General features: G+C 35.8%; 1 protein-coding gene across 7 annotated transcripts in view; it reads left to right on the forward strand.

The window, feature by feature from the left end:
• The window catches only part of LOC136036160 (uncharacterized), a 91,786-nt gene that overhangs the window by 33,518 nt on the left and 30,546 nt on the right, over window positions 1–27,722 (forward strand). For all 7 annotated transcript variants that reach the window (XM_065718224.1, XM_065718226.1, XM_065718221.1 and 4 more), the window contains exons 4-5: window positions 13,796–13,976; window positions 18,327–18,396. In XM_065718224.1, coding sequence (XP_065574296.1) covers window positions 13,796–13,976; window positions 18,327–18,396 — 251 coding nt within the window. The remainder of the gene's footprint in view (window positions 1–13,795; window positions 13,977–18,326; window positions 18,397–27,722) is intronic.

Here is a 27,722-nt window from a genome sequence, read left to right on the forward strand (position 1 = left end):
ATCGAACATTCCTTTTGTCCTGGTCGCTTTCTCTTTGAGTGTCGTCATTTATTTTTTTCTTTTTTAGTTCTTTTAGTTTTTACCTTTTTTAGTTTTTTTTTAGTTTTTAGTTTTTTTAGTTTTTTACCTTTTTTTAGTTTTTTTAGTTTTTTAGCTTTTTTATTTTTTTTATTAGTTTTTAGTTTTTTTGTAGTTTTTGCCTTTTTTTTTAGTTTTTTGTCCTGGTCGCTTTCTCTTTGAGTGTCGTCATTTATTAGTTTTTTCCTTTTTTTTTTTAGTTTTTTATTGGTTTTTACCTTTATTTTAGCTTATTTTTCAGTTTTTTCCTTTTTTTTAGTTTTTTTTTATTTTTTATTTTTTTTAGTTTTTTACCTTTTTTTAGTTTTTTTAGTTTTTTTAGTTTTTTAGCTTTTTTACTTTTTTTATTAGTTTTTAGTTTTTTTTGTAGTTTTTGCCTTTTTTTAGTTTTTTCAGTTTTTTTTTTAGTTTTTTATTGGTTTTTACCTTTATAGTTTTTTTAGTTTTTTAGCTTTTTTATTTTTTTTATTAGTTTTTAGTTTTTTTTGTAGTTTTTGCCTTTTTTTAGTTTTTTCAGTTTTGACGTCACCTAATCCAGTTTTTTCAGGTGACGTCACCTGACACATCCATCCATCCATCCATCCATCCATCCACAGACAGACAACTTATTTTTATATATATAGATATATAGACACATATACATATATAAAAATAGATAAAATAACTTTTAAGAAGCTAAAGAATTTTCAATAATATTTTTTGAACAAACCGAATAAGTGGCACCTTCGAGCTGATTCGGGCAACTTATTTCATACAATATGACTCGCAATTAAAAGATTCAAATCTGACCTTACACAAGGAGTAAAAGGAACTTGAATATTGCAAAAATTATATTTATTCTAATCAGAGGTGAAAGTTGGGTGAACACTTATGGGATGGGGGAGTCACCATGAAGCTGAGAAAAAGTAAAACATGCACACGAAAGAATATACAGTGACTCTAGATCAATTAATGGGATAACTCTTGAAGGGTTAGCTTCCTTAATGAGGTTTCTAGCTTTATTATAAACCTTATAAAGTGGTTTTAACAATGAAGGATAGGTTGACATCCATACTATTGGACAGTAAGAAACGTAAGATCGGATCAAGGAGTGAAAAGGATTTCAAAATCGATCCATGGAAAATATGTTTAAGTTTCCTTAAAATACCGAGACTCCTGCATATCTGCATTTTAATCAAATCAATGTGACGATTGAAAGACAAGTTTTCATCAACAAGAAGGCCCAAAATACGAACATATGGATCTTTAGATCTATGAATTATCCCATTTGGCTGATGAATTTCTTATAACTGGGGATAAATCTGAGAAAAATGCGAAAATATAAAAGAAACTGGACTTTGAATAATTTATGGGAAGATAATTAGCACCAAACCATAAAATTACTCTCTCAAACAAATTTTCCAAATTTAATCGAAGTTCAGATTCACAATTTCCCGAAGTGCCATGTGTGCTATCATCAGCAAAACCAACAAGGACGTCAGAAGGACGTCAGAATTCACTTGTGATGGTGAACGGAAAAGGGGATCGGCAGAAATTAACCTATCATTCAAATAAGATTAAAACCAAGAAAATACATTGCCCCTAATGCCAAAATGAGACATTTTCGATAGAAGAATTTCTTGGGTTAAGGAATCGAATGCCTTGCGAATATCCAGGAATATAGCAGCCGGAATTAATCCCGAATCCAATTGAGAATGTATAAAATTCAAAAGGGTCACACAGGCATGCTCAGTGGAGTGCTTCATTCGGAAACCAAATTGAAAATCATGAAGAAACTTTTTAAATTTTAGAAATTTAAGGAGACGAGAAAGCATAGCCTTGTCGAAGATTTTACTAAATACTGATAAAATTGAAATTGGTCGATAATTTGCTGGATCATTTCTTGGTCCACCTTTATACAGAACAATAATCTGAGCACGCTTGAGAGCATCCAGAAAAATACTGTATTTAAATAAAAGATTAACAAGTTTCGTTAGAGGCACGACTATTGAAGGATGAATAGATTTAACTACCATAGTAGGAATAGAATCTGGCCCAGATGAGGACGAGTTTTTCAAGCCATTAACAATTTTAGCAATTTCACTTTCTGTTACTGGCTCTAGAAACATAGACTTAATACAAGATGGCCCAAGGTAAGATCTAAAGTCTGGCTTAGGCCGAGATAAAGTAGCTGTGGAAGCAACATTCTTACCAATACTAGCGAAGACTGAAGTGAACGCTTCTTGGCCATTAATCTCACCCTTTACAGCTTCGTCACCAATGACCAGACTCATAGGTAAAGAGCTAGATTGCGATCCAGGTTTAAGCACAGAATTTATTACCTTCCAAGTTTTACGAATATCATTGTCACACGCAGCAAAATTATTTAGATAATAGACAGATTTGGCTTTCCTAGAGAAGGAATTGTATGTATTCCGGTAAATCTTGAATTGACAAAAACGAATAGCATTCGCTGAAAGTGTAGCGCATTTATAAGACCTCCAGAGATTATTTTTCCTTCTCCAGCTTTTGAGAAGTCTGGATGTCATCCATGGGTTTAGAGGAACAATCCTTTTAAACCTGCGATTAGAAGGTGGTACTTTACAAATGCTAAGAATAGCCTCTTTTATGGTTCCATAAAATGAATCAAATAAACAAGAAAAATCCTTATCATTATCAAATAAGCTCCACAAATTTTTCGCCAATTTAGAACCACGAAGAGATAACTCATTCTCACCAAACCTAATAGAATAGGAATCAATCACTTGATCCCGGTTATTCTTTCCCTGATTAAAGCTGAACCGAGAATATATTGGGAAATGATCGGACATATCAGTAACTAAAATTGAGTTTTCCTTCAAGCTAAGCGTAGAGAAGATATTGTCATTCAAAGAAGCTGTAACATTAGTTACTCATATGGGGATGGATGTAGTTGGTAGAGTTCCTGCGGCAAGCATGGTTGAAGGGCTTCCACTTCATTCTTTTTTTTCTCCAAATACATTCGATTGACAATTTTGAGATAGCCATTTATTTAAAACAGATCAAATGTTAAATACTAGGGTACATCTAGGGTTCACAACCCCTAGTTCCTGGTGCAAGGGCTGTAAGTTATGCAAGTTGCCTGATGTTAACATACAAGGTGTTTTTTTTTTTTCAAGAAAAGAGGGCATGTTTGATCTCATAAATAATAAAAATCATGGAGCATTAAGGTCAAACCTTAGGGAAATGTCAAGAAGGAAATGTTAGGGAAATGTGCGAAACACAATCAAGAGACATTTTTTCATTTATTGGTTATGAAAAGGATATACCTGCAATATCTACAATGGCTGATGGTACCAGTCGTCATATCGTTCGGAAAATTTTTAGGAGCATCTTTCAACTAAATCAAGAGGTACTTTGTGCATCCAGTTTTACAGACGACGACGTATCTGCAATGTGTCGAGAATAGCTGACGGTATAAACCTGAGGGTATTAAGTTTAGACTTTCTGCGCATGCTGAAGGAATATTAAAAAAAAAGCTGGAGTGCAACCATTCCCCCTCCCATATCCTTTTTAGCTGCAATCTCCTCAAAAACATATGATCAAAATTCGTTATCTATATTCACAAAGGTCAAATATTTTAAACAAACATGTCTATTACGGTACCTAACGTCCAGTAAGGCATAATTCATCTGAAGAAAAGATAAATCAATGAAAAAAAGAGAAAAAAGAGAAGCATTTGAATTCTCAAGCAGAAAACTGAAAAAGCGGGAAGTTACCAATCACTTTACAAGTATGAATACAGGCACTGAAATTTATTGCCTTTTCTCGCCTAATCTGTCAATCAAGGCAGGTGACAGCACAGGAATTCCCAAAGTGACCAGATCAATCAAATTACAATTCCTTTGAACTTATTTTCTGTATTTTTCGAGCAGGTAGGCTAAAATGCTTTTAGGGACTGACTTTTCATGAACTTAAATTAGAAAATTTTGCTCTGATTAATAGAAAAAAAATCAGAGTTTAAGATGATATAAGTCTCATCAAAACTGATTATCTTTATGTCAGACCCAAATGTCAGACCAAAAAAATAAAAATAAATAATTTTTTAAGATAGCTGGGAAATTTGGTGTCGGCTTTTAGTTTTTTCTCGTTTATATAAATCTATTATCTAAGTTCTACAAGTTATATCAAGACCGCCAATATGATTCTAAATATTTTGCCCACACAAACTAAAAACGTTTATAATGAACGAGATAAGGCAAATCTTTGAGGTACCACATCGCCTTAAAAAAATCGTCATATGCTGATATCAAAAGGTCCATCAAAAGGCTTTCCAATCACTGCTACATTCATGTTTTTATCAGCTGGCGATTTATGAATATACACGGAAAACTTTCTCGAGTTTGAACTGTTTTTCCAGACGGGAGGTGATAAACGGTTTTAAATCAAGGCAAGTCAATTGGTCATTTTAAAACCTGCAATTCTGGCATTTTGACGGTCTTTGGGCAACTCTCGATGTTTTGTGGCACAGAATGACTCCCCTTTGCTGCGATTTTTCAAGATGGGGGCCCGAACCTCTTGTTCAGGGTTTTGAGCATGAAAAGTTAATTGGCCACCCTAGAATTTTCCATTTTCAGCCTCTTTGGGCAAAAGCTGGTGCTTTGTTTACGAAATGGCAGAAATCGCTCAATTTGCTGTGGCACGAACTTATTTATTGCTTGAGAAGGATACTAGATATTCAGATTTTTGCTCTATACGATCATTCCTAGGAAAGAAAAGAACAAGCAGAACTAAAAGAAGACATCACTGATTCCCGTGCAGAGCACTTCAAGGTGAGCGAGCGCTATTCTCGGAGACTTTTAGGCTCTTTCAAATTCTTTTTTTTTTTGCAATAAAGTTTTACTGTTAAGATTAACTGAATTAACAGTTGCAAATCCAGTATCAGCTCAGATGGCATTTCTTTTCTGACTAGACTGTTTTTCTTTTCATCAAACTGCGTTTTGAAACTTTCGGTTGCTAAGGAGCTTGATTTGCTTTATACTACGTTACATCTGTTGCTGCAACCATAACAACCAAAATTAATTTGAATTGTTCAAGCACAGTACAATTAATTTTTAGACCGAATTGGCAAGACATAACAAAGAAAAAGAAAATGCCATAGATGTTGATTCGCTCCAATGACTAATAAAATTAAATGATAAGACTTTAAAAAACATGAGACGAAAACAAAATAAAATGGTAAAAAATGATAAAATACACAATTCTTAGTACACGAGACACAATTGAAGAAACAAAACACAGCCGACTGGAAATACCTAAGGCAAAAACGACTGAAAGAAAAACTTTTCAATTAAATGGCTTTTTCACCGTAAGCTAATACCATTACTATTTTTTTCAAATCACTAGTTAAGTGATCGATGCTTTGAATAAACAAACTAAGCCTGTTTTACAAATTCACTATAAGCGGAATTAATTGTGATACCTGCAGATCAGAAAAGCAAGGGCATATCCAGTATTTTTGGAGGGGGAGGGGTTACAAAACAAAAATGCATCAAAAATTTTGCTCATTTTCAGCCTTGCAGACAAAATCAGACAAGCCGAACCATATTTTGCGAAATTGTAGGAGAGTTCGAACTGGTTTGATACGAAAGTTTGGACTTCAAATTTCCGGTTTCTCGACATTTACTAAGAGCTTTGCTGACGTATTTTCCGGAAACGAATAAATATTGTATTTCTTGAGCGTTTGTTTTAGCTTATCACGAACACCGGGCAAAGATACTAGCACCGTGTGACCGTGTATCCTTTTTCCGTTTGGGCTTTTTCCTCAGAATAGGCATTAATTTTTGTCCTATTCTAAAACTTTTCTATACGACCGGAATTACCTTATTATGGAAATTCAATGGATAACTGTGCTAAACACAGTGCCTAATAATGGTCAAATTTGAATATACAAAACCGAGAAAGCAGTTATTGAGCGTTCGATCCTACCAGAAGCTAAGGACGCGACGAAGCCAAAATTTGGGTGAGGATATTGATTTGTCTAATGAAATTACTTATGACGTTTTTTTGTTGGATGAATGGTCGCCATCTAAGATAAGAATATTCAATATAGTCTAATTTAAGTCCTTGTTAAAACAACTGATGTTCGGAATACAAATTTGTTTTGTTTACATGCCAAGTATGAGATAATGGAATGTTGAAAATCGACTCAAGACTAGTTTGCCTACTTCATTGTCTACAGACTCCGACTATTTGATTCATAAAAATAGTTACTCAATTGAAGCACCCAAAGAAACTATGAGACTGATGAGAAACTAGCGTCTGACGCTTTAAATTGTCTCTTAAAATTAATGAAAACAACTAACGCCACATGAAGTGCAGCTTAACTAAGTTGAATTCAAAAAAAAAGAAAAAGCTTTTGAGGTTATCAACACAGCTCTTCCTGATGCTGCCAATCAAGAGATTGCGCATAATCAACCATCATCATCATCATTTTCGCTGCAGGCAATATAGGGGGTGACAGTTGAGCTGGAAAAATAAGGGCAGCTGCAGAACCTCACTTGAAAGCACTAGAGGGTTAGGTCAATAGTTTTCCCCCAAAGTCTTAGAAGTTACTCGAACATCTTCAAAAACAAATTCACTGAGGAAGTATACGAATTTGTTTTATAGTCTATTGAGGTTACTTCCACGAATCATAAATCGTTTGGTCGCCATATATCTTAGGTTTAGGGATTAGTTAGACATTTTTAGAGGTTTTTAGGATATTGTCTCAATTCCAAGAATGTATCTTTTTCCTTAACTTCATGAATTTAAGCCTTATAAATGTCGATATAATATAATACGGTAGTATGTTGTCATGAAGCATAAAATGGGCGCGCATTTGTGGGAGGGATGGTTGCCCCCCTATATTTTGAAAAAAATCTGGTACTCACGTACTATCCCGACAACACTGTTCTCTTTGATTTCTTTAAAACTGGTTTCTTTGTATGCACTCGGAGATAATCAGCTTAGCTTGAGTGAGATAAACTACTATGCAAATATATTTTAACAAAATATTTAATATATAGAGTTGGTTAGGCTAGGTATTTAATATAATGTTTTCTGAGTGACCTGCTTTCTACAATTCTCTGTTGTAGTTTCCATAATATTGTTTCTAAAGTATTATATTTTCATCGTATTTTTGTATATTATTTTGATTAACCTAACTTCACTTCTCGAGTGTGGTCGGGATAATACATAAGTACCAAATATTGTTTCTGGTATTTTTATTTAAAAATCCGAAAAAGATACCCTATCCTAGATTTTCATAAAATATCTCTTTTTATATCTTTATTTTTTTTTTTTAAATGGAAAAAGCATCGCAGCCTATATTTTCGTAAATTGGTGCCTCCGCGTAACAGGAGCATACACAGAAGCATAGGAACACATAGATAAGACTTAATATTTCGTATGCTCTTAGAAAACATATTTCTAGGTTGCGAGCTTTGGTAATAATTAGAAACCTATTTTGGACTTATATTTAGAAACCTAATGTTTGAGACCGTTTTGAATGAACAGGAGCTTCAAACAGTTTGGCTTTGAAACAGCTAGAAAAACCTCGCCCCAGGTTTCGTTTCAACGGTTAATAAAGGTTATATACTGGTGGTCGCATAAATTTCCGGTCATCTCCTCTTTCACGTAAAAACGAGCCAAACCACCTTTCTAAGAATATCCAACCACATTTTCGGAAAACATATGTTATGCGTGTTCTTTGGGTCTAAATTTAAAGGGAACCATTTTAATCAGAAGGCTTGAGACCCGGAGAATTTGTCTCCTAAGGTAGTATGGCCTGTCAATTACTACTTCTACCACTCCTAATCAAGCCAAGACTGCTCCCACCGTTACTGCTATCGCTAAGATTATTCTGATCGACTATTCCTATCTCATTTGCTCCTACTATGACTATCTCTGCTACTACCCCTCTCACGGTTAATTCTAGCGCGTTTGTACTGCTAATTAATAATAGTGGTTTGTATTATTAACATTAATACAACTCTAATTTTGAATGTTATTCCCAAAATTGACATTGATGCCATTAATACCATTCTAATTTCCAGTGACTTTGTTTTCAGTATTTATGTATTAGCAACAATGTGCTTTTCATAGTCAATATTGACATACTTTCGCAGGGAAAGCAGACTTTTTAATTTCATTTAGGTTTATTTATTTTTTTGGTATCCTTTATATACAAACATTAATAAAAGTACTACAAGTTTTATTGTTAGTATTAATAATACTTACTGCTAACATTAATTAGGAAGTATAAATTTGGTAGAATTAACCGTAATGGGGGTAGTGGTAGAGGTAGTCGTGGTAAAAACAGTTGCGACAGGAGTAGTTGAGATAGGAATAGTCCCGATTGAATCCTGATGGGAGCAGTCCTGTCTTGAGTAGGGGTTGTAGAAGCAGGGAAGGCGTGAATAATTCAAGGGTCTTGCTTCATTAGAAAATATATTTTCCACATCTCGTATCCATCATATTTCCACATCTCACTGATGCAACACTGATTCGATAGTCGAGTAACATGTCTTTATCTAAATTGGGGAGGGGGTTTACAGTCTAAAAGGCAGCACCCAGCTTAGTAAATGGTCGATCTTTTTTTCCCCTCTTTTTATACAACATTGAATCAAAAATGGTTGTCTACGTTTTCTAAATTTTTTTGACGATAAGGAAATAGTGAATATAAAAGGTAACAAGAGCTAAGAGCTCATATGGCACTTGTGATGAGGCAAGAAGAGCTAAGAGCCAAGAGATCATATGGTATGAGCTCTAACAAAATTCTAGGAATCAATAGATTGATTTAAAAGGAAAATAAAAGGCTTAATGCCGGTCAGGATTTAAAATAAGAGCTCTGAGTCACGATGTCCTTCTAAATATGAAAATTCATTAAGATCCGATCACCCACTCGTAAGTTATAAATACCTAATTTTTTCTAATTTTTCCTCTCCCTTTAGCCCCCCAGATGGTTGAATCTGGGAAAACGACTTTATCAAGTCAATTTGTGCAGGTCCCTGACACGCCTACCGATTTTCATCGTCCTAGCACGTCCAGAAGCACCTGACTCGCCAAATCACTGAACCCCTGCCCCCAACTCCCCCAAAGAGAGCGAATCCAGTACGGTTCCGTCAATCACGTATCAAGGACATTTGCTTATTCTATCCACCAAGCTTCATCCCGATTCCTCAACTCCAAGTGTTTCCCAAGATTTCCCCCTCCAACTCCACCAATGTCAAAGATCTGGTCGGGATTTGAAATAAGAGCTCTGAGACATGAAATCCTTTTAAATATTAAGGTCCGATCACCTATTCGTAAGATAAAAATACCCCAATTTTCCCGTTTTCCAAGAATTCTGGTTCCCCCCTCCAACTCCCCCCAGTGTCACGGGATCTGGTCAGAATTAAAAATTAGAGCTTTAAAGCACAAGATCCTTCTAAATATTAAATTTCATTAAGATCTGGTCACCCTTTCGAAAGTTACAAATACCTCAATTTTAAAAATTACCCCCCCCCAAACTCCACCAAAGAGAGCAGATCCGGTCCAGTTATGTCAATCACGTATCTTAGACAGGTTTTTATTCCTCCCATCCAGTTTCATTCTGATCTCACCGCTTTAAGTATTTTCTAATTTTCCGGTCCCTCCAACTGCCCCCCCCCAATTACGCTGGATCCTGTCGAGATTTAAAATAAGAGATCTGAGTTATGGGGTCCTTCTAAATATGAAGTTTCATGAAGATCCGATCACTCCTTCGTAAGTTAAAAACACGTCATTTTTTCTAGTTTTTCAGAATTAACCCCTCCCCCAATAGAGCAGATCCATTCCAATTATGTAAATCACGTATCTAAGACTTCTGCTGATTTCCCCCACCAAGTTTCATCCCGATCCCTCCAATCTAAGAGTTTTCCATGATTTTAGGTTCCCCCACCCCAAACTCCCCCCAATGTCACCAGATCCAGTCAGGATTTAAAATAAGAGCTTTGAGACAAGATATCCTTCTAAATATCAAATTTCATTGAGATCCGATCACCGGTTCGTAAGTTAAAAATACCGCATTTTTTCTAATTTTTCAGAATTAAGACCCCCCCCCCCCCCAACTACCCCAAAGAGAATGGATCCGTTCCGGTTATGTCAATCATGTTTCTAGGACTTATGTTTATTTCTCCCACCAAGTTTCTTCCCGATCCCTCCACTCTAAGTGTTTTCCAAGTTTTAGGTTTCCCCCTCCCAACTCCCCCAACGTCACCAGATCCGGTTGGGATTTAAAATAAGAGCTCTGAGACACGATATCCTTCTAAATATCAAATTTCATTGAGATCCGATCACCCGTTCGTAAGTTAAAAATCCCTCATTTTTTCTAATTTTTCAGAAGTACCCCCCCCCCAACTACCCCAAAGAGAGCGGATCCGTTCCGGTTATGTCAATCATGTATCTTGGACTTGTGCTTATTTTCCCCACCAGGTTTCATCCCGATCCCTCCACTCTTAAGTCTTTTCCAAGTTTTAGGTTTCCCTCTCCCAACTCCCCCCCCCCCCAATGTCACCAGATCCGGTCGGAATTTAAAATAAGAGATCTGAGACACGATATCCTTCTAAATATCAAATTTCATTGAGATCCGATCACCCGTTCGTAAGTTAAAAATGCCTCATTTTTTCTAATTTTTCAGAAGTACCCCCCCCCCCCCCCCAACTACCTCCAAGAGAGCGGATCTGTTCCGATTATGTCAATCATGTATCTAGGACTTATGCTTATTTTCCCCACCAAGTTTCATCCCGATCCCTCCACTCTAAGTGTTTTCCAAGTTTTAGGTTTCCCCTCCCAACTCCCCCCCAATGTCACCAGATCCGGTCGGGATTTAAAGTAAGAGCTCTGAGAAACGATATCCTTCTAAATATCAAATTTCATTGAGATCCGATCACCCGTTCGTAAGTTAAAAATACCGCATTTTTTCTAATTTTTCAGAATTAACCCCCCCCCCCCTAACTGCCCCAAAGAGAGCGAATCTATTCTGGTTATGTCAATTATGTATCTAGGACCTGTGCTTATTTTTCCCACCAAGTTTCATCCTGATCCCTACACTCTAAGCGTTTTCCAAGATTTTAGGTTTCCCCATCCCAACCCTCCCCCAATGTCACCAGATCTGGTCGGGGTTTAAAATAACAGCTCTGAGACACGATATCCTTCCAAACATCAAATTTCATTAATATCTGATCAACCGTTCGCAAGTTAAAAATACTTCAATTTTTCTATTTTTTCTGAATTAACGGGCCCCCCACTCCCCCCCCCCCCAGATGGTCAAATGGGGAAAACGACTATTTCTAATTTAATCTGGTCCGGTCCCTGATACGCCTACCAAATTTCATCGTCCTAGCTTACCTGGAAGTGCCTAAAGTAGCAAAACCGGGACCGACAGACCGACAGAATTTGCGATTGCTATAGGTCACTTGGTTAATACCAAGTGCCATAAAATGCACAGAAACTAGGTTCTCATGTCAGTGTTAAAGAGAATAGAAATTACTTTCTCTCTTTAACACTCTTTCAATGTACTCGTGATTTCATGTTTTTACCTGAGACAACTGGGAGTTTTCAGTCCTCATACTGCTAGCTTCGGAAGTAGCAACGCTTGCTCTACTAAAAGAAGTTGCACCCGTTGAGACTGCAGCAGAGAGTTTCGAGTTAAGGGATGACTGACTACCACCATAGCTTTTTGTGTCTTGGCCAGACAGGGAAGAATGCAAAGATCCTGTACTGTAAGAGAAATAATTAAATGGTTAGATTTTCACCGACTAATTTTATTAGGCTGTTATCTTCAACGCCCAATATATACTCAAATTCTTGCAAGACATTATATGCACATCACCGACTCCTCCCCGTCTCCACTGGAACTCCTGCATTGCCACTGACTTGAAAAATGGTAATCGACCTCAAGGAAATATATTTAGTTAACTGAAGTTAATCAAGCACAACACAGCAAGGCTGCTAAACTAAAGAGCCATGTGGCTTCCTCGTATTATTAAATAAAAAAAACAAGTTTTTTTAACTGAAAGTAAGGAGCGACATTAAAACTTAAAACGAACAGAAATTACTTCGTATATGAAAGAGGCTGCTTCCTCATCAACGCCCCACTCTTTACGCTACAGTTTGACTCTGTCTCTCAATTCTTCTTTTTAAAACAGTAAAAAACTTTAGCGTAAAGAGCGGGGGGTTGATGAGGAAGCAGCCTCTTTCATATATGAAGTAATTCCTGTTCGTTTTAAGTTTCAATGTCGCTCCTTACTTTTAGTTAAAAAAACTTATTTTTTTATTTAATTTCTGAACGTTTTTGAATCAATGCATGTTTTGATTTTGGCTCTCCGCAGAGGAATAATTAAAACGAAATTTGTATTTATTTTTTTTTTGCTAAATGGCTTTCTCATAATTTTGATCGAATGATTTTGAGAAAAAAAGAGCGGGGGAGGAAGCCTAGTTGCCCTCCGATTTTTTGGTTAATTAAAAAGGCAACTAGAACTTTTAATTTTTTACGAATATTTTAATTAGTAGAAGATTTACGTAACTTATAAATTAGCTTACGCAAAGAACTTTTGTATTCTCATATTTTTATTACATATATGAGGGGGTTCACCCCCTTGTCAGATCCTCGCTTTTTACACTAAAGCTTAAATTTTGTCCCAATTCATTAAGAATGACCCCAGAATCACAAAAGCTGTAGAATAAATAGTTGAAATTACTAAAAATACTTTAGCGTAAAGAGCGAGGTATTAGGAGGAGGTGAGCCCCTCAAATGGGTAATAATTTCTGTTTGTTTTAAGCTTTAATGATGTTTCTTACTTTCAGCTGAAAGAACTTTTTCATATTTATTTTTTCATTGTTTTTTTTTAAATAATGCTAGTAAATCCTGCGCTCCCTTCATGGAGATTTTCTTCCCCCATGACAAATTATCGATGTAAAGTTCCCCCAGCATATCCCCCTCTTCTCAACTCCTCCCCCAACCAAAAAAATCCTCCTGAAAACGCCTGTACACTTCCCAATAACCATTACTATATGTAAGCATTGGTCAAAATTTGTAACTTGTTGCCCCTCCCACGGGGACTGTGGGGGATTAAGTCGTCCCCAAAGACATAGTTATAAGGTTTTTCGACTACGCTGAATAAAATGGCTATCTCAGAAGTTTGATCCGTTGACTTCGGTAAAATAATTAGCGTGGAAGGGGGCCTAGGTGCCCTCCAATTTTTTTGGTCACTTAAAAAGGGAACTAGAACTTTTCATTTCCGTTAGAATGAGCCCTCTTGCAAGATTCTAGGAAAACTGGGTCGATACGATCACCCCTGGAAAAAAAAAAAAACAAATAAACACGCATCCGTGATCTGTCTTCTGGCAAAAAATACAAAATTCCACATTTTTGTAGATAGGAGCTTGAAACTTCTACAGTAGGGTTCTCTGATACGCTGAATCTGATTGTGTGATTTTCGTTAAGATTCTATGACTTTTAGGGGGCGTTTCCCCCTATTTTCTAAAATAAGGCAAATTTTCTCAGGCTCGTAACTTTTGATGGGTAAGACTAAACTTGATGAAACTTATATATTTAAAATCAACATTAAAATGCGATTCTTTTGATGTAGGTATTGGTATCAAAATTCCATTTGTTAGAGTTTTGGTTACTATTGAGCCGGGTCGCTCCTTAAAATTAGTCGGTGAAAATCTAACCATTTAATTATTTCTCTTACAGTACAGGATCTTTGCATTCTTCCCTGTCTGGCCAAGACACAAAAAGCTATGGTGGTAGTCAGTCATCCCTTAACTCGAAACTCTCTGCTGCAGTCTCAACGGGTGCAACTTCTTTTAGTAGAGCAAGCGTTGCTACTTCCGAAGCTAGCAGTATGAGGACTGAAAACTCCCAGTTGTCTCAGGTAAAAACATGAAATCACGAGTACAAATGTTAGGGATCAAGAAACTCCCCCAAGTAAAGCACAAGTCTAAAAATTCTGGAACATAGAATTAACTTTTTTTTATGCGGAATTGCTGCTGATTTTATTTTATTTTTGTCGCCCCTTCCGTTCAAATGGTGGAAAGCTAACATTTTTGCTCAATAGCCGGGGTTATCATTCAGTGTTATTGCCTTACTTTTGAGTTTTTAGCGATTTGCTTTCTATCAAATAAGTATAAGCCAGCTCAAACTTCTTTTGTTTCGTGATAGCTTCTGGTGAACAAATAAAAATTAAATACCATGGCGCAGAAATGATACTGTTTGCACTAATAGATAACAAATGGCTGTAACCCAATTTCCGTGTAATTTAACCTTCGTTTAACTTAACTCCGTTCAATTCAACCAATTTAAATCAACGCTCGTCCAACTCAACCCCTGTTTAAGTCATCCCTCATGCAGCTCAATCCTTGTTGAACTGAACGCCCGTTTAACTTAACCCACCCCCTCCAACTCGACCTTATTCAACTCGCTTCCAATGCAAATCAACCCTCATTCAACTCAACATCTGTACAATTCAACCCTCATTTAGCTCAACCCCATGCAATTCACCCCCTTTTCACTTAACCCTCTTTCACCTCCCCCTTCCCAGTGAACTAAACCCACATGCCCCCAATCCTCGTTTAACCCAGCCCTACTCTACTTAACCATCAATCAAATCAACCCCATCCAGATCCACCCTCCTTGAATCAGCAATACAACTAGACAATATAATTCAGCCTGTTTTGCTGGAAGTAGTAAAAGTTGTATGAAATAGTCTTTATTCATTGGTTAATTCATATTTAAGTGTTTTATTTTATTCTATATTACTTTAATTCAAGACTATTCCTTCCCTCTCGTTTTTCTAAAAAAAAAACATCAATTTTTTCATATGTATCATATATTTAAAATTACCAAGCATTTTCAAACAGTTCATGGTAACGAACTGTAAGTAAGGAACGACGCCGTTCAATAGTAGCCGAAGCTCTAAAAAACAGAATTTTGGTATCAATAGATAAGTCAAAAGAATTGACTTATTAATTGTATAAGATTCGTATAAGACGTATAAGATTCATTGAGTTTGGTGTTACCCATCAAAGGCTACGAGCCTAAGAAAATTTGTCTAATTTTTGAAAGGGGGGGGGCAACCCCCAAAAATTGAAAAGATCTTAATAAAAATCACGCCAAAAGATTCAGCGTAGCAGACAACCCTAGTATAGAGGCTTAAAGCTCTTATCTGCAAAAATGTGGAATTTTGTATTTTGTTTTGCGAGAAAAAGACCACAGATGCGTGTTTTTTTTCAGTGTGATCATATCTAACCAATAGTCCTAGAACACCTGAAGAGGACTTATTCGAACGGAAATTAGAAACTTCTAGTGCCCTTCTTAAGTGACCAAAAAGATTGGAGGGCAACTATCCCCCCTCCCACGCAAACCTTTTCCCAGAAAATCGTCCGATCAAAATTTTAGATAGCTATTTTGTTCAGCATAGTTGAAAGGTCGGATAACTTTGCCTTTAGAAATAACATGGCCCCATGTAACCCCCAGGGAAAGGTCTTTAAGTTTTAAAATTTGCCCATTGTGTACGTAGCCTATAGTGTTGGTCTTGGATAGACAGAAGTAGATATTTTTTACAAGAAATTTACGCATTCGTTATATAAGAAGTTGACAAAATGACAAAATGAGCCTGTGTTGGATGGGGGAAGGTTTCGAGCTAGAAAATCTGCAGACATAATTTACCTCCTAATTCCTGTGTTTCTGTATAAATTAGCAGTTTTTATGTGTTTTTTATTTCTTTGGGCCTGCCAAAATCAATTTCTGCACATTTCTTTGGTCGAATATAATTTATAGGACGAATATATACAAAAGGAAAAAGAAATTCTATGCTGTTTCAAGTCTGATAGTCTCCTCCGGAATGGCTTTAAAAGGATGCTGCAGATTATCTTCTTATCTATTTTGTTATTAAATAAAAGTGATATCGTATTACTTCAAGTATTTGTTTGTGCTCTATATAAGAAGAGAAGCTACAGGAATCGTTCTAATTATTCAGATACATTAGTTTTAATCATAGATAATTAAGCAGAAAAACGGTTTAATGGCAATAATCCACACACAGACCCCATCGCCTATGATGGATGGGGAGGATCTACATGTCATTTAAACAGTAACTCAGAAAAAAAAATGGACTGTAGGATAAATCAGTAGGAACTTAACAGACTCCAATTCATCGTAGACAAAAATAAAAAAGAAGAAAAATAAGAGCCAAGGGTTCATATGGTACTTGTGACGAGGTTGGAAGAGCCAAGAGCTTCTTCCCACCAAGTTTTATTACGATCTCTCCACTCTAAGCGTTTCCCAAGATTTCTGGTTTCCCCCTTCAACTCCCCCCAATGCAACTATTTCTAATTTAATCTGGGGAAGCAACTATTTCTTATTTAATCTGATCGGGTCTCTTATACGCCTGCCAACTTTCAGCGATCGCTATATTGATCGCGTATCTAGTTTTGGATCTTCTTCGTGTAAAAATTGTCATGGTCCGGGATTCGAACCACCTTTATTACCCTAAGCAAGAATCATACTCCTTGACCACAAGCCATACGTAAGAAGAACAATCATTTGTTTTACCGGCAAATAAAATTCTTCTCAACTATCATGTTCGCTCGCTTTTCCCTCCCCCATATGGTCGAATCGGGGAAGAGACTATTTCTAATTTAATCTCGTCTGGTCCCTGATACGCCTGCCAACTTTCATCGTCCTAGCTTATCTGGAAGTGTCCGAACTAGCAAAAGCGGGACTGATAGAGGTAAATGCCAAGTGCCATAAAAAGAAGAAAAAAATAACCTGCACAAAAACAAAAAATCTAGAGAGTTACCAAATTTTCTATGCTTTTATTAAGGACGCCAAAGGAGTTAAACCATTGAGCTGATTCAAGCGTCATGTTCCATGCAAATGGTACGCCGTTAGAAGATTCAAATCTAACATTACGGAAAAATTACGTAAAAGGAATTTTTAATATCATTTATATCACGGTGGTTATAATTAGTCTATAGGAAGTAAAAGCAGAGGTGTTTTTTTTTGGGGAGGAGTCGCTTGCCCTAGGTGCAGAAATCTAGGATCGCATAATTACAAATAAATATACTAACAGTTATAATCATTTTATAAAATTTGAAATTTCGGAAATTTTAAACAAAGCAGAGGGTATAATTGGCACTTTTTTTTTAATGTATGGAAACTGCTAAAACTTGGCATGAAAATTCTTTAGAGACAGGGTGCGGGCCAATCAATATTTTGCCCCGGGCGCAAGAGAGGCCAGAATCGCCACTGGCTAAAAGATTGCTAAATGCCATGGAGCTTGGGGGATCATTAGGCAGTTGAGAAAAGTAAAGAAAAAAATGACCTTGAAAGTATATGCAGTAATTAAGGAATAAGTATTGGCATAGCTCCCGAACGACTATTCTCCTGAATGAGGTTTCTTTTTATTATACACCGTTAGAAAGCGGTTTTAGAAAAGAAGAATATTCCCACCCACATTATAGGGCAGTAAGAATCATAAGAATTGATTAAGCGGTTAAAGAGGACTTTAAAAATTGACCCAGAGAAAGAATACTTAACTTAAAATACGTACCAGGGCTCCTATATGGCTTCATTTTTGTCAGGTCAATTTCACATTTAAAGAAAAGCTCTAACAACGATTGTAGATTAACACGCTATCTTTTCGATTGATAATTTTTGATGGCAATAAGGGCTCTTTTCTTACTTTCATACTTAATTTCATACTTAGTTTGCCATATGTTTAAAAAAACGTTATCGTTCTATATTTCGTAAGCTAGTTGCAATAAAACTTGATTCAACTTTGATCGTTTGCAGAAACCTCAGAAAAAATTTGAAATTTTGAACAGATTTTTTGAACAGAAAATCATTAAAACCATGCTACTGACACATATTTCATATTTTGTCAGAAAAATTCGTAAGCAGTCTGCTACTAAATTTTTTATCGTAGGCTACTATCAAGGCCGTATCCAGGAGGGGTTACAATTTTTTTCTTGCGTTTCTAATTTTTTTTTACCCCACCCTCCCAAAAAATATTCTGGGTACGTTCTTTGCTACTATGATTGGTTTACTGCAACTTGTCGTTGGAAAACCTCAGCAATAATACATTAGAGTCTATTATCTTTCAAAAGTAGAAAATACACCGCGATTTTGTTTTTATTTGAGTGATTTCTATTAACAGCGTGTTCTGTTCAGAGTTGTTATGTTCGTTAAAAAAAAAAAAAAACTAAATCGATTTTAATTCTAGGAGAGACCAGTTCTGGCCATAACAAATCGATCACCTTCCAACTTATCATCAAGTTTTAATCGGAACACTGGTAAGTTTAATCAAATGCAATCTAAATATCAATAGCCATCCATTTATATCATCCTATAAAGACATCCAATTATCTGTTAAGTAGTAATTTATTGAAAGGTTTAATAGCCCGTTTTGAATTTGCCTTGTCAAGGATTTTTTCAGCAACTGATACCGCTCCTAGATGATCAAGTCCTAACCCATGCCAAAAGTGTTTTATCATAAGTTGGGTACCAAACTTGGAAGCGTTAGTCATCAGTAATAAGAATGTTTAGGTCGTAATCGTGACGAATTCATCAACCCAAGTTTTTTTCCACCTTATCTTTGTATCAATTACCGCATTGCATGTAACCGTGTCATTGCAGAGATTCGGCGAAGCTATAGTTTGAGAGAAAATGTGGATTTTGAATGAGTTAAAATCAAATATATTACTGCCAGAGGTATACACAAATTTTAAGCACCTGGAGGCAATGCCATTTTTCACCATACCCCCGAGGCCGATATATGCAATTATTTGATAAGAACTGTTTTTAAAATTATATAAACTGAAGCATGGTACGTCACTCCAAGGATTTATCACACAGTTTTGGTCTATCTCTTAAACTATAGAATTTTAACTGCTATAGAAAAGAAAACATTCTTTTGTTACGCTTGCATAGAAACAAGCTTACATAAAAATAAATAGACCACAAAATAGACCACAATATACCTAACAAATGTCCCTAACTAAGACCAGGAAATGCACCCACGATTTTATCTTGAAAGGGCAAAATATTTAGGAGGAGGACATGACACTGAAATAACGGTATATTTTGAAATATTACATTGAAAAAGTGGCTTAACTCGCAGGGATGTTACCTATCTCTGTTTTTTTCAATCCAATCATGTTAGGGTAAGCTTCGTCGCGGTAATAGTTTCTTTTTGCTGACTAATTTTTTTTCTAATGTATGTTAATCATCACATTTGGTAATGTTCTTATATACCTAATAAATGCCCCTAACTAAGACCAGGAAATGCACCCACAATAGCTACATCAAAAGAATCGCATTTTAATGCTGATTTTAAATATTTAAGTTTCATCAAGTTTAGTCTTACCCATCAAAAGTTATGAGCCTCAGAAAATTTGCCTTATTTAGAAAAATAGGGGGAAACACCCCCTAAAAGTCGTAGGATCTTAACCATCAGATTCAGATTCATTAATGACACCATCAGATTCAGCGTATCAGAGAACCCTACTGTAGAAGTTTCAAGCTCCTATCTACAAAAATGTGGAATTTTGCATTTTTTGCCAGAAGACAAATCACGGGTGCGTGGTTTGTTTTTTTGTTTTTGTTTTTTTCCCCAGGGTCATCGTATCGACCAAGTGGTCCTAGAATGTCGCAAGAGGACTCATTCTAACGGAAATGAAAAGTTCTAGTGCCCTTTTTAAGTGACCAAAAAAATTGGAGGGCATCTAGGCCCCCTCCCACGCTCATTTTTTCCCCAAAGTCAACGGATCAAAATTTTGAGATTGCCATTTTGTTCAGCATAGTCGAAAATCATAATAACTATGTATTTGGGGATGACTTACTCCCCCACAGTTCCTGGGGGAGGGGCTGCAAGTTACAAACTTCAACCAGTGTTTACATATAATAATGGTTATTGGGAAGTGTACAGACGTTTTCAGGGGGATGTTTTTGGTTTTGGGGGTAGGGTTGAGGGAGGGGGCTATGTGGGAGGATCTTTCCTTGGAGAAATATGCCATGGGGGAAAAAATTCAATGAAAAGGGCGCAGGACGAATCTGGTCACGTTAGAAAAAAACGTCAAATTCAGAGCTTAATATACAATGCTGGGTTTTCGGAGCCTCTCTATTATGGAGTATAATTTGAAAATAACACAACTATACGAGCGATAAAACATATATACCACAACCATAACTCAACTAACGAAAGAACTGCTAAGAGATAACACAACTATAAAGCGAAAACAGGTGAAAACTAACGGGAAAATAAACGAACTATGAGGTGGAAGGGGCCCAGAGACAAAATATAATCCTTTTTCAATTTTGAGCCTAACTTCCGCAAAGGAGTAATAATGTCAGAAGCCCCGAAACACCGAATTATTTTCTTTTCAAACAGTTCGTGGTAAAGAACTGTAGTAAGGGGCGACCCGGCTCAATAGTAAACGGAACTCTAAAAAACGGAATTTTGATGCTAAAAGATACATCAAAAGAATCGAATTTTCACGCTGATCCTAAATATATAAGTTTCAATTAATTTAGTCTTTGTCATCAAAAGTTACGAGCCTGAGAAAATTTGCCCTATTTTGGAAAAAAAGGGGGAAACATCCCCTAAAAGTCATAGAATCTTAGCGAAAATCACACTATCGCATTCGGCATATCAGAGAACTCTATAGCATCAAAAGAATCGAATTTTCACGCTGATTCTAAATATATAAGTTTCAATTAATTTAGTCTTTGTCATCAAAAGTTACGAGCCTGAGAAAATTAGCCCTATTTTGGAAAAAAGGGGGAAACACCCCTAAAAGTCATAGAATCTTAACGAAAATCACACTATCGCATTCGGCATATCAGAGAACTCTATAGCAAAAGTTTCAAGCTCCTATCTACAAAAATGTGGAATTTCATATTTTTTGCCAGAAGACAAATCACGGGTGCGTGTTTATTTGTTTGTTTGTTGTTTTTTTTTTTCTTTTCCCCAGGGGTCATTGTATCGACCAGGTGGTCTTAGAGTGTCGCAAGAGGGCTCATTCTTACGCAAATGAAAAGTTCTAGTGCCCTTTTTAAGTGACCAAAAAATTGGAGGGCAAATAGGTCCCCTCCCACGCTAATTTTTTCCAAAAGTCAACAGATTAAAATTTTAAGATAGCCATTTTGTTCCGCATAGTCGAAAACCATAAAAACTATGTCTTTGGGAATGACTTACTCCCCCACAATTCCTGGGGGAGGGGCTGCAAGTTACAAACTTTGACCAGTGTTTACATATAGTAATGGTTATTGGGAAGTGTACAGACGTTTTCATGGGGATTTTTTGGTTTGGGGGGTGAGGTTGATGGGAGAGGGCTTTGTGGGAGGATCTTTCCTTTGAGGAATATGTCATGGGGGAAGAAAAATTCAATGAAAAGGGCGCAGGATTTTCTAGCATTACTATAAAAAAAAACAATGAAAAAATAAACATGAAAACGTTTTTTCAAATGAAAGTTAGGAATAGCATTGAAATTTAAAACGAACAGAGATTATTACGCATATGAGGGGTTCTAAAAATACTTTAGCATAAAGAGCGAGGTATTTAGGAGGAGATAAATTCCTCGCTCTTTATGCTAAAATATTTTTAGTGATTTCAACTATTTATTCTACGGCCTTTTTGATTCAGGGGTCATTCTTAAAGAATTGGGACAAAACTTACGATTTAGTGTAAAGAGCGAGGTATTAACGAGGGTACAAACCCCCTCGTACACATAATAAAAATATAAGAATATAAAAGTTTGTTACGTAAGTTAATTCTTAAGTTACGTATATTTTTTACTAATAAAAACGTTCGTTGAATATTAAAAGTTCTAGTAGCCTTTTTAAGTAACCGAAAAATTGGAGGGCAGCTAGGCCTCCTTCCCCACCCCTTATTTCTCAAAATCGTCTGATCAAAACTAAGAGAAAGCCATTTAGCCATAAAAAAATTAATATACTAATTTAATTTCAATAATTTATGTGCGGAGAGCCAAAATCAAACATGCATTAATTCAAAAACATTCAGAAATTAAATAAAAAAAACTAGTTTTTTTAACTGAAAGTAAGGAGCGATCTTAAAACTTAAAACGAACAGAGATTACTTAGTACGTGAAATGGGTTGTGCCCTCCGCAATCCCTTGCTCTTTACGCTAAAGTTTGACTCTTTGCCACAATTCTACTTTTTAAAACAACTAAAAACTTTAGCGTAAAGAGTGTGGGACTGCGGAGGGGACAACCCATTTCATATACGAAGTAATTTCTGTTCGTTTTAAGTTTTAATGTCGCTCCTTACTTTCAGTTAAAAAAACTATTTTTTTTTATTTAATATCTTGAAAGGGCTAAATAGTTAGGAAGGGGACATGACACTGAAATAACGGTATATTTTGAAATATTACATTGAAAAAGTGGCTTAACTCGCATGGATGTTGTTACCTATCTCTGTTTTTTTTTTCAATCCAATGATGTTAGGATAAGCTTCGTGGCGATAACAGTTTTTTTTTGCTGACTAATTTTTTTCTAATGTATGCTAATCATCACATTTGGTATTGTTCTTATATACCTAATAAATGTCCCCAACTAAGACAAGGAAATGCACCCACGATTTTATCTTGAAAGGGCTAAATATTTAGGAGGGGGACATGACATTGAAATAACGGCACATTTTGAAATATGACATTGAAAAAGTGGCTTAACTCGGATGGATGTTACCTATCTCTGTTTTTTTCAATCCAATGACGTTAGGGTAAGCTTCGTGGCGGTAACAGTTTTTTTGCTTACTAACTTTTTTCTAATGTATGTTAATCACATTTGCTATTGTTTTTATATACCTAACAAATGTCCCTAACTAAGACCAGGAAATGCACCCACGATTTTATCTTGAAAGGGCAAAATATTTAGGAGGAGGACATGACACTGAAATAACGGTATATTTTGAAATATTACATTGAAAAAGTGGCTTAACTCGCATGGATGTTGTTACCTATCTCTGTTCTTTTTTTCAATCCAATGATGATAGGGTAAGCTTCGTGGCGATAACAGTTTTTTTTGCTGAATATTTTTTTCTAATGTATGTTAATCATACTTTGGTATTGTTTTTATATACCTAAATGTACATAATTAAGACCAGGAATTGCACCCACGATTTTATCTTGAAGGGGCTAAACATTTAGGAGGGAGACACGACATTGAAAAACGGCATATTTTGAAATATGACATTGAGAAAGCGGCTTAACAAGCATGGATGCTACCTAGGACATGCTCAGAAGGTATTGATCTCTTACCAATATCCATAATTACCTCCCCTCCCCCTCGTCATTACCGTTCTACTCTTGAAATTATTCTTTATTGTATAGTTCAGAAAAATTGACGAGAAATAATAATGACGTTAATTCTAATGTATTGATCTTTTATTTTTAATGTATTCAGAAAAAAAGGAACATTTATTATTTTCAAGGAAAAGGATAGTTGTATTCTCTATTTCTAACTTCGGTTGACTTCAAATAGCCTATACTTTAAAATTTCGGTAATTATGTATTATATCAAACATACTCAAGAAGTGATGTTAGGCCAATCATAACAAAATATACCGGAACTCGATGGAATTAGAATACTTTGGCGTATACAATTATAAGAACTTGGGCTATATATTTGCACATTGGCGGAGGAGAGTAACCTAACCTTATATAATTTTGGCAATATTTTTTCACATTACGGGGGAGGGTAAAGGAACCTAATCTAGCCAAAAAAAACACCCTAATGTGCTGATACATAGCCCAAATTATACAAGTCCAATTCTTTTCTCCACCCATCATTTATCTTTGTGGATATGAAACCGGTTTTCTAATATCTTACATTCAACAAACTTCTCGACTGAGTTTGTCATAATACATAAGTACCAAACCTTCAAGGTCTATAAGAGGTAAACTCGTTTGTAACTTCTTCGAAATCCATCCCATTAGTTGCTCCTTATTCTATGGATGCTAAAGCAAGCTTTGACAACTTGAGCTCATTCATATTTGATGAAAACTAGTTTTCGTTTTTATAATCATTATCTTTGAGAAACTTCTCTAGCAGTTGGGCAAACTTTTCCCGATGGTCAAAAACAATCACATCATTATGGAAATATTGGGAATACAATCACTCAAACTGTTCAAATGGATAAACTACAAAGGCTCAAGTGGTCCTACTTCCAAGATTTTGGCCTGATCTTGAGAAGCAGTGAAGTATTGATGAGCTACTGCAGCCACCTCCTTTCGACTGGAAGTATTTCATTGCTGATATCATCACCACCACTAACGAGTTCCAAAGCAGAATCTGGATCTAGGAGGTTGGAATATTCTAGGAAAAATGATTTGCTGGCCGTCACCCGAAGCTGTTCAAACTTGGAAGTTATTCCCAGTAGTATTCTGCTAAGGGATTATTGATTGAGAGTCTTTATTGAGAATTCGTTGCGTGAATACATTATTTCTGGATAATAACCTTTCAATAAAGTAAGGATTCTACCTAACATTCCCTAGAGACATTTATAATCCGATATTCTTATTTAACTGCTATTGACATTTTTTCATATAACTTGAATGTAGATTAAATACTTGAAGATTAAATCCCATGTGACTGAGTAACTTAATAAGTACAGAGACGCGAAGAAAGAGATATAATTAGCGATATCTATTAGACAACATATCTGCAATAGCTATACAAGAAAAATAGCAAATAGTCTTTTTTTACAAAAAAACAATCTATTATTTTTTGCGAAAAAAAGAATCAAAATCGTCGAGTTTTCTAACTGTGCAGAAGGGAGTGGGAACGGCACAGAAGCGACGTAGTACCGGACGCGCTTTTGTACTTAAACTACTGAGACTTGAATGCAGAAAAGCAGATAACATCTTAGGGAATCAAGTTGAAAGTTTCAAGGAGTGCTAGAAGGGCAAAGTAGATCTCAAATTTTGACTCTGGGACAGGCGGTAGACATAAAGCGAAAGACACTATGTGTACCCAGGTTTCAAAATTACAAATCTGCAATATCTCAGGAATGGCATGGGAAACTTTAAGGGGGTGTCGGGGATCGAATAGGCCTTACTTTTGACGTAAAGGAAGGGCTAGAGGTAAATCCAAATACTCCATATGTAAACAGGTTAGCAAAATAGCATATATGCAATATTTTGAGAATTACCAGGGGGAATCGACTCGGAATCTTAAGAGTTTCGGGGGTAGGGTACAGGAACCTTACATCTAGTGTAAGGGTTACATCTAACCCTTGTTGTATAAAAATTTCCGCACTATAAACTCCTACGTTGCTGATGGGACTGAGGCTCAGACAAAAAACGTGTCCTTATAAAATAATAAAAATTAAATGGTTCTTTTTCCCTCTAATTATATATCGTGATTTTCTTCCTTTTTACTGTTGATGTTTTGTCAAATGAAAATGTACCACTTTTCAAAATTCAGATTGTTTTCAGCAAAGCGTAAGACATACAGTTAGAGGATTTAGGAGGGCGGTATTCCTGTTCCTAATCGTGGTAATTTCTGTTTAATTTAAGACAACCATTTATTTCTTATTCAACTGACCTACTTCAATAATACGGCGACTCCTTGAGTTATACTGCTACATGGAAATCGTTGCATACCAACTGGATTGCATGCACCATTCGTTCGTTTGGAATGAAATGTCCGTCTCAAAATTTCGATCACACAAGATAATAGAAAAGTAGTTGACTCATACATTAAAAGTTCTTGCACTTTGTTTCGTACGTTCTTGCACTTTGTTTCGTACGTTCTTGCACTTTGTTTCGTACGTTCTTGCACTTTGTTGCGTACGTTCTTGCACTTTGTTTTGTACGTTCTTGCACTTCGTTGCGTACGTTCTTGCACTTTGTTTCGTACGTTCTTGCACTTTGTTTCGTACGTTCTTGCACTTTGTTTCGTACGTTCTCGCACTTTGTTTCGTACGTTCTTGAAAGGGTTCTCACAGATTTATTATCACATTTTCCAAGGTATAACTACTTCTTATGCATTAATGTGTCTTGATTATTTTTAATTATCGCGTTTAATTATGAACTGCCCAATATTATCAAGCAAGATATCTTAAATATTATGCTGCACATAAACCAGAACTGATGAGAAAATCTCTTAATGGTTCCAGCTTTAATGTAAAATAAACCTTCCGCAAGTTCGAGATTCGGCCGTTGTTTGGAGAAGAAGCATAAATCGCTGTGAAATTGAGCTTGGAAGTTCTTGGGAAAGTGTGACTGATTTTGGATTTCAAGTAAATTGAATGTTATTGAAATTAATTCTGTTTTTTTTTTAATTAAAAGTTACATTATTGAATTAAGGTGGCTGAATATCATCTTAAAATTTTAGAGCAGGTCGCATTATGCTTCTTAAAGATCAATGTAGATTTCCGATCGCATTCAGGGATTTTGGAGAGATTTATAAGACTTCGTGGTTAGTCAAGGAAAGGTGGTTTGAATTCCAGCTTAAGTAATTCAGGATTTACATCGGAGCGGAGATTCTCAACCTAGGTGGCCGGATCCCCAGAGTGTCGCAGGCTAATGACATCAAGACTAACACGAAAAAGGAATTCGTTGTATTATAATTTTAAATTTACTATTTAAAAGAAATCCAAATCTTTGTATATAAAAATAAATTGTGGATATAGAAAGTAATACAGCAGGGACTGGCTTCTGGAAGATACCAAATGGAAGAACGGGTATTTCTTCTGGATTAAAATAGGGATATTGGAATTATATCCTGCGATGTAATTCAGCCGTGAAAGAGCGATATTCAATCTAGAAATGTTTAAAAGAAAATATTGTCTAACAATTGACTTGATAAACTAGTAAACTGGACAGTTTAGCTTACTGTCTGAATATGCTTACAAAAGAAAAGAGTCAATTGATCAGTCTATTTCTGATTGTCCAACTAAGTCAATTTATCACTTTGATCCGGCTAGCTATTTGTAAAGCCGGGGAATAAAAATTCACTTAGAAAATGTCAAAAATTCAATGATCTACAAAATTGTATGTACCTTGCATCGGATTTCTAGTAGTTATAATCTGTTATGACTAAAACTGTCACACAAAAAACAAGTCTTTCTCATACTAGTACCAAGTTCCCAGAAAAGGTATTGTCATATCCGGAAAATCTCCAGAAACTCAAACTGTTACAAACAGTATGAGATAACAATAACTTAAGGGCACAAATACTAACAAAACCCTAAAGCCTAGTAATCACCCAAATGGGCTTATGCTTGATGTTGCAGATCAAATTTTCAAAATTTTGTAAGGTGAGCACAGAAAGCAGAATAAAGGAAACTTAAAAAATCATCTTTTTGGACCCACTGGGTTGAATATTGTATGAGAATGAATGTCCAAAAACGAAGTTAAAAGTCTAATCCCCGAACCCCATTCGAGTAACACATGTCGATATAAACAACAAGGTATATCAACGATGTGCGTTCTCACTGTTTTTAATATCGCACTTGTGCTATAGATTTGGAATATTGAAAGTGTGACATTTTTGTTTGAAATCCTATATTAATACTAATTTGTTACCGAATATTACCTGCTAGTATTACCGCATCGTATGTCTTTTAGTTTGGTCAGATTTAACATACAGATAGGAA

The sequence above is a fragment of the Artemia franciscana genome, chromosome 15 (genome assembly GCF_032884065.1).
Source record: "Artemia franciscana chromosome 15, ASM3288406v1, whole genome shotgun sequence".
Classification (NCBI taxonomy): Eukaryota; Metazoa; Arthropoda; class Branchiopoda; order Anostraca; family Artemiidae; genus Artemia; species Artemia franciscana.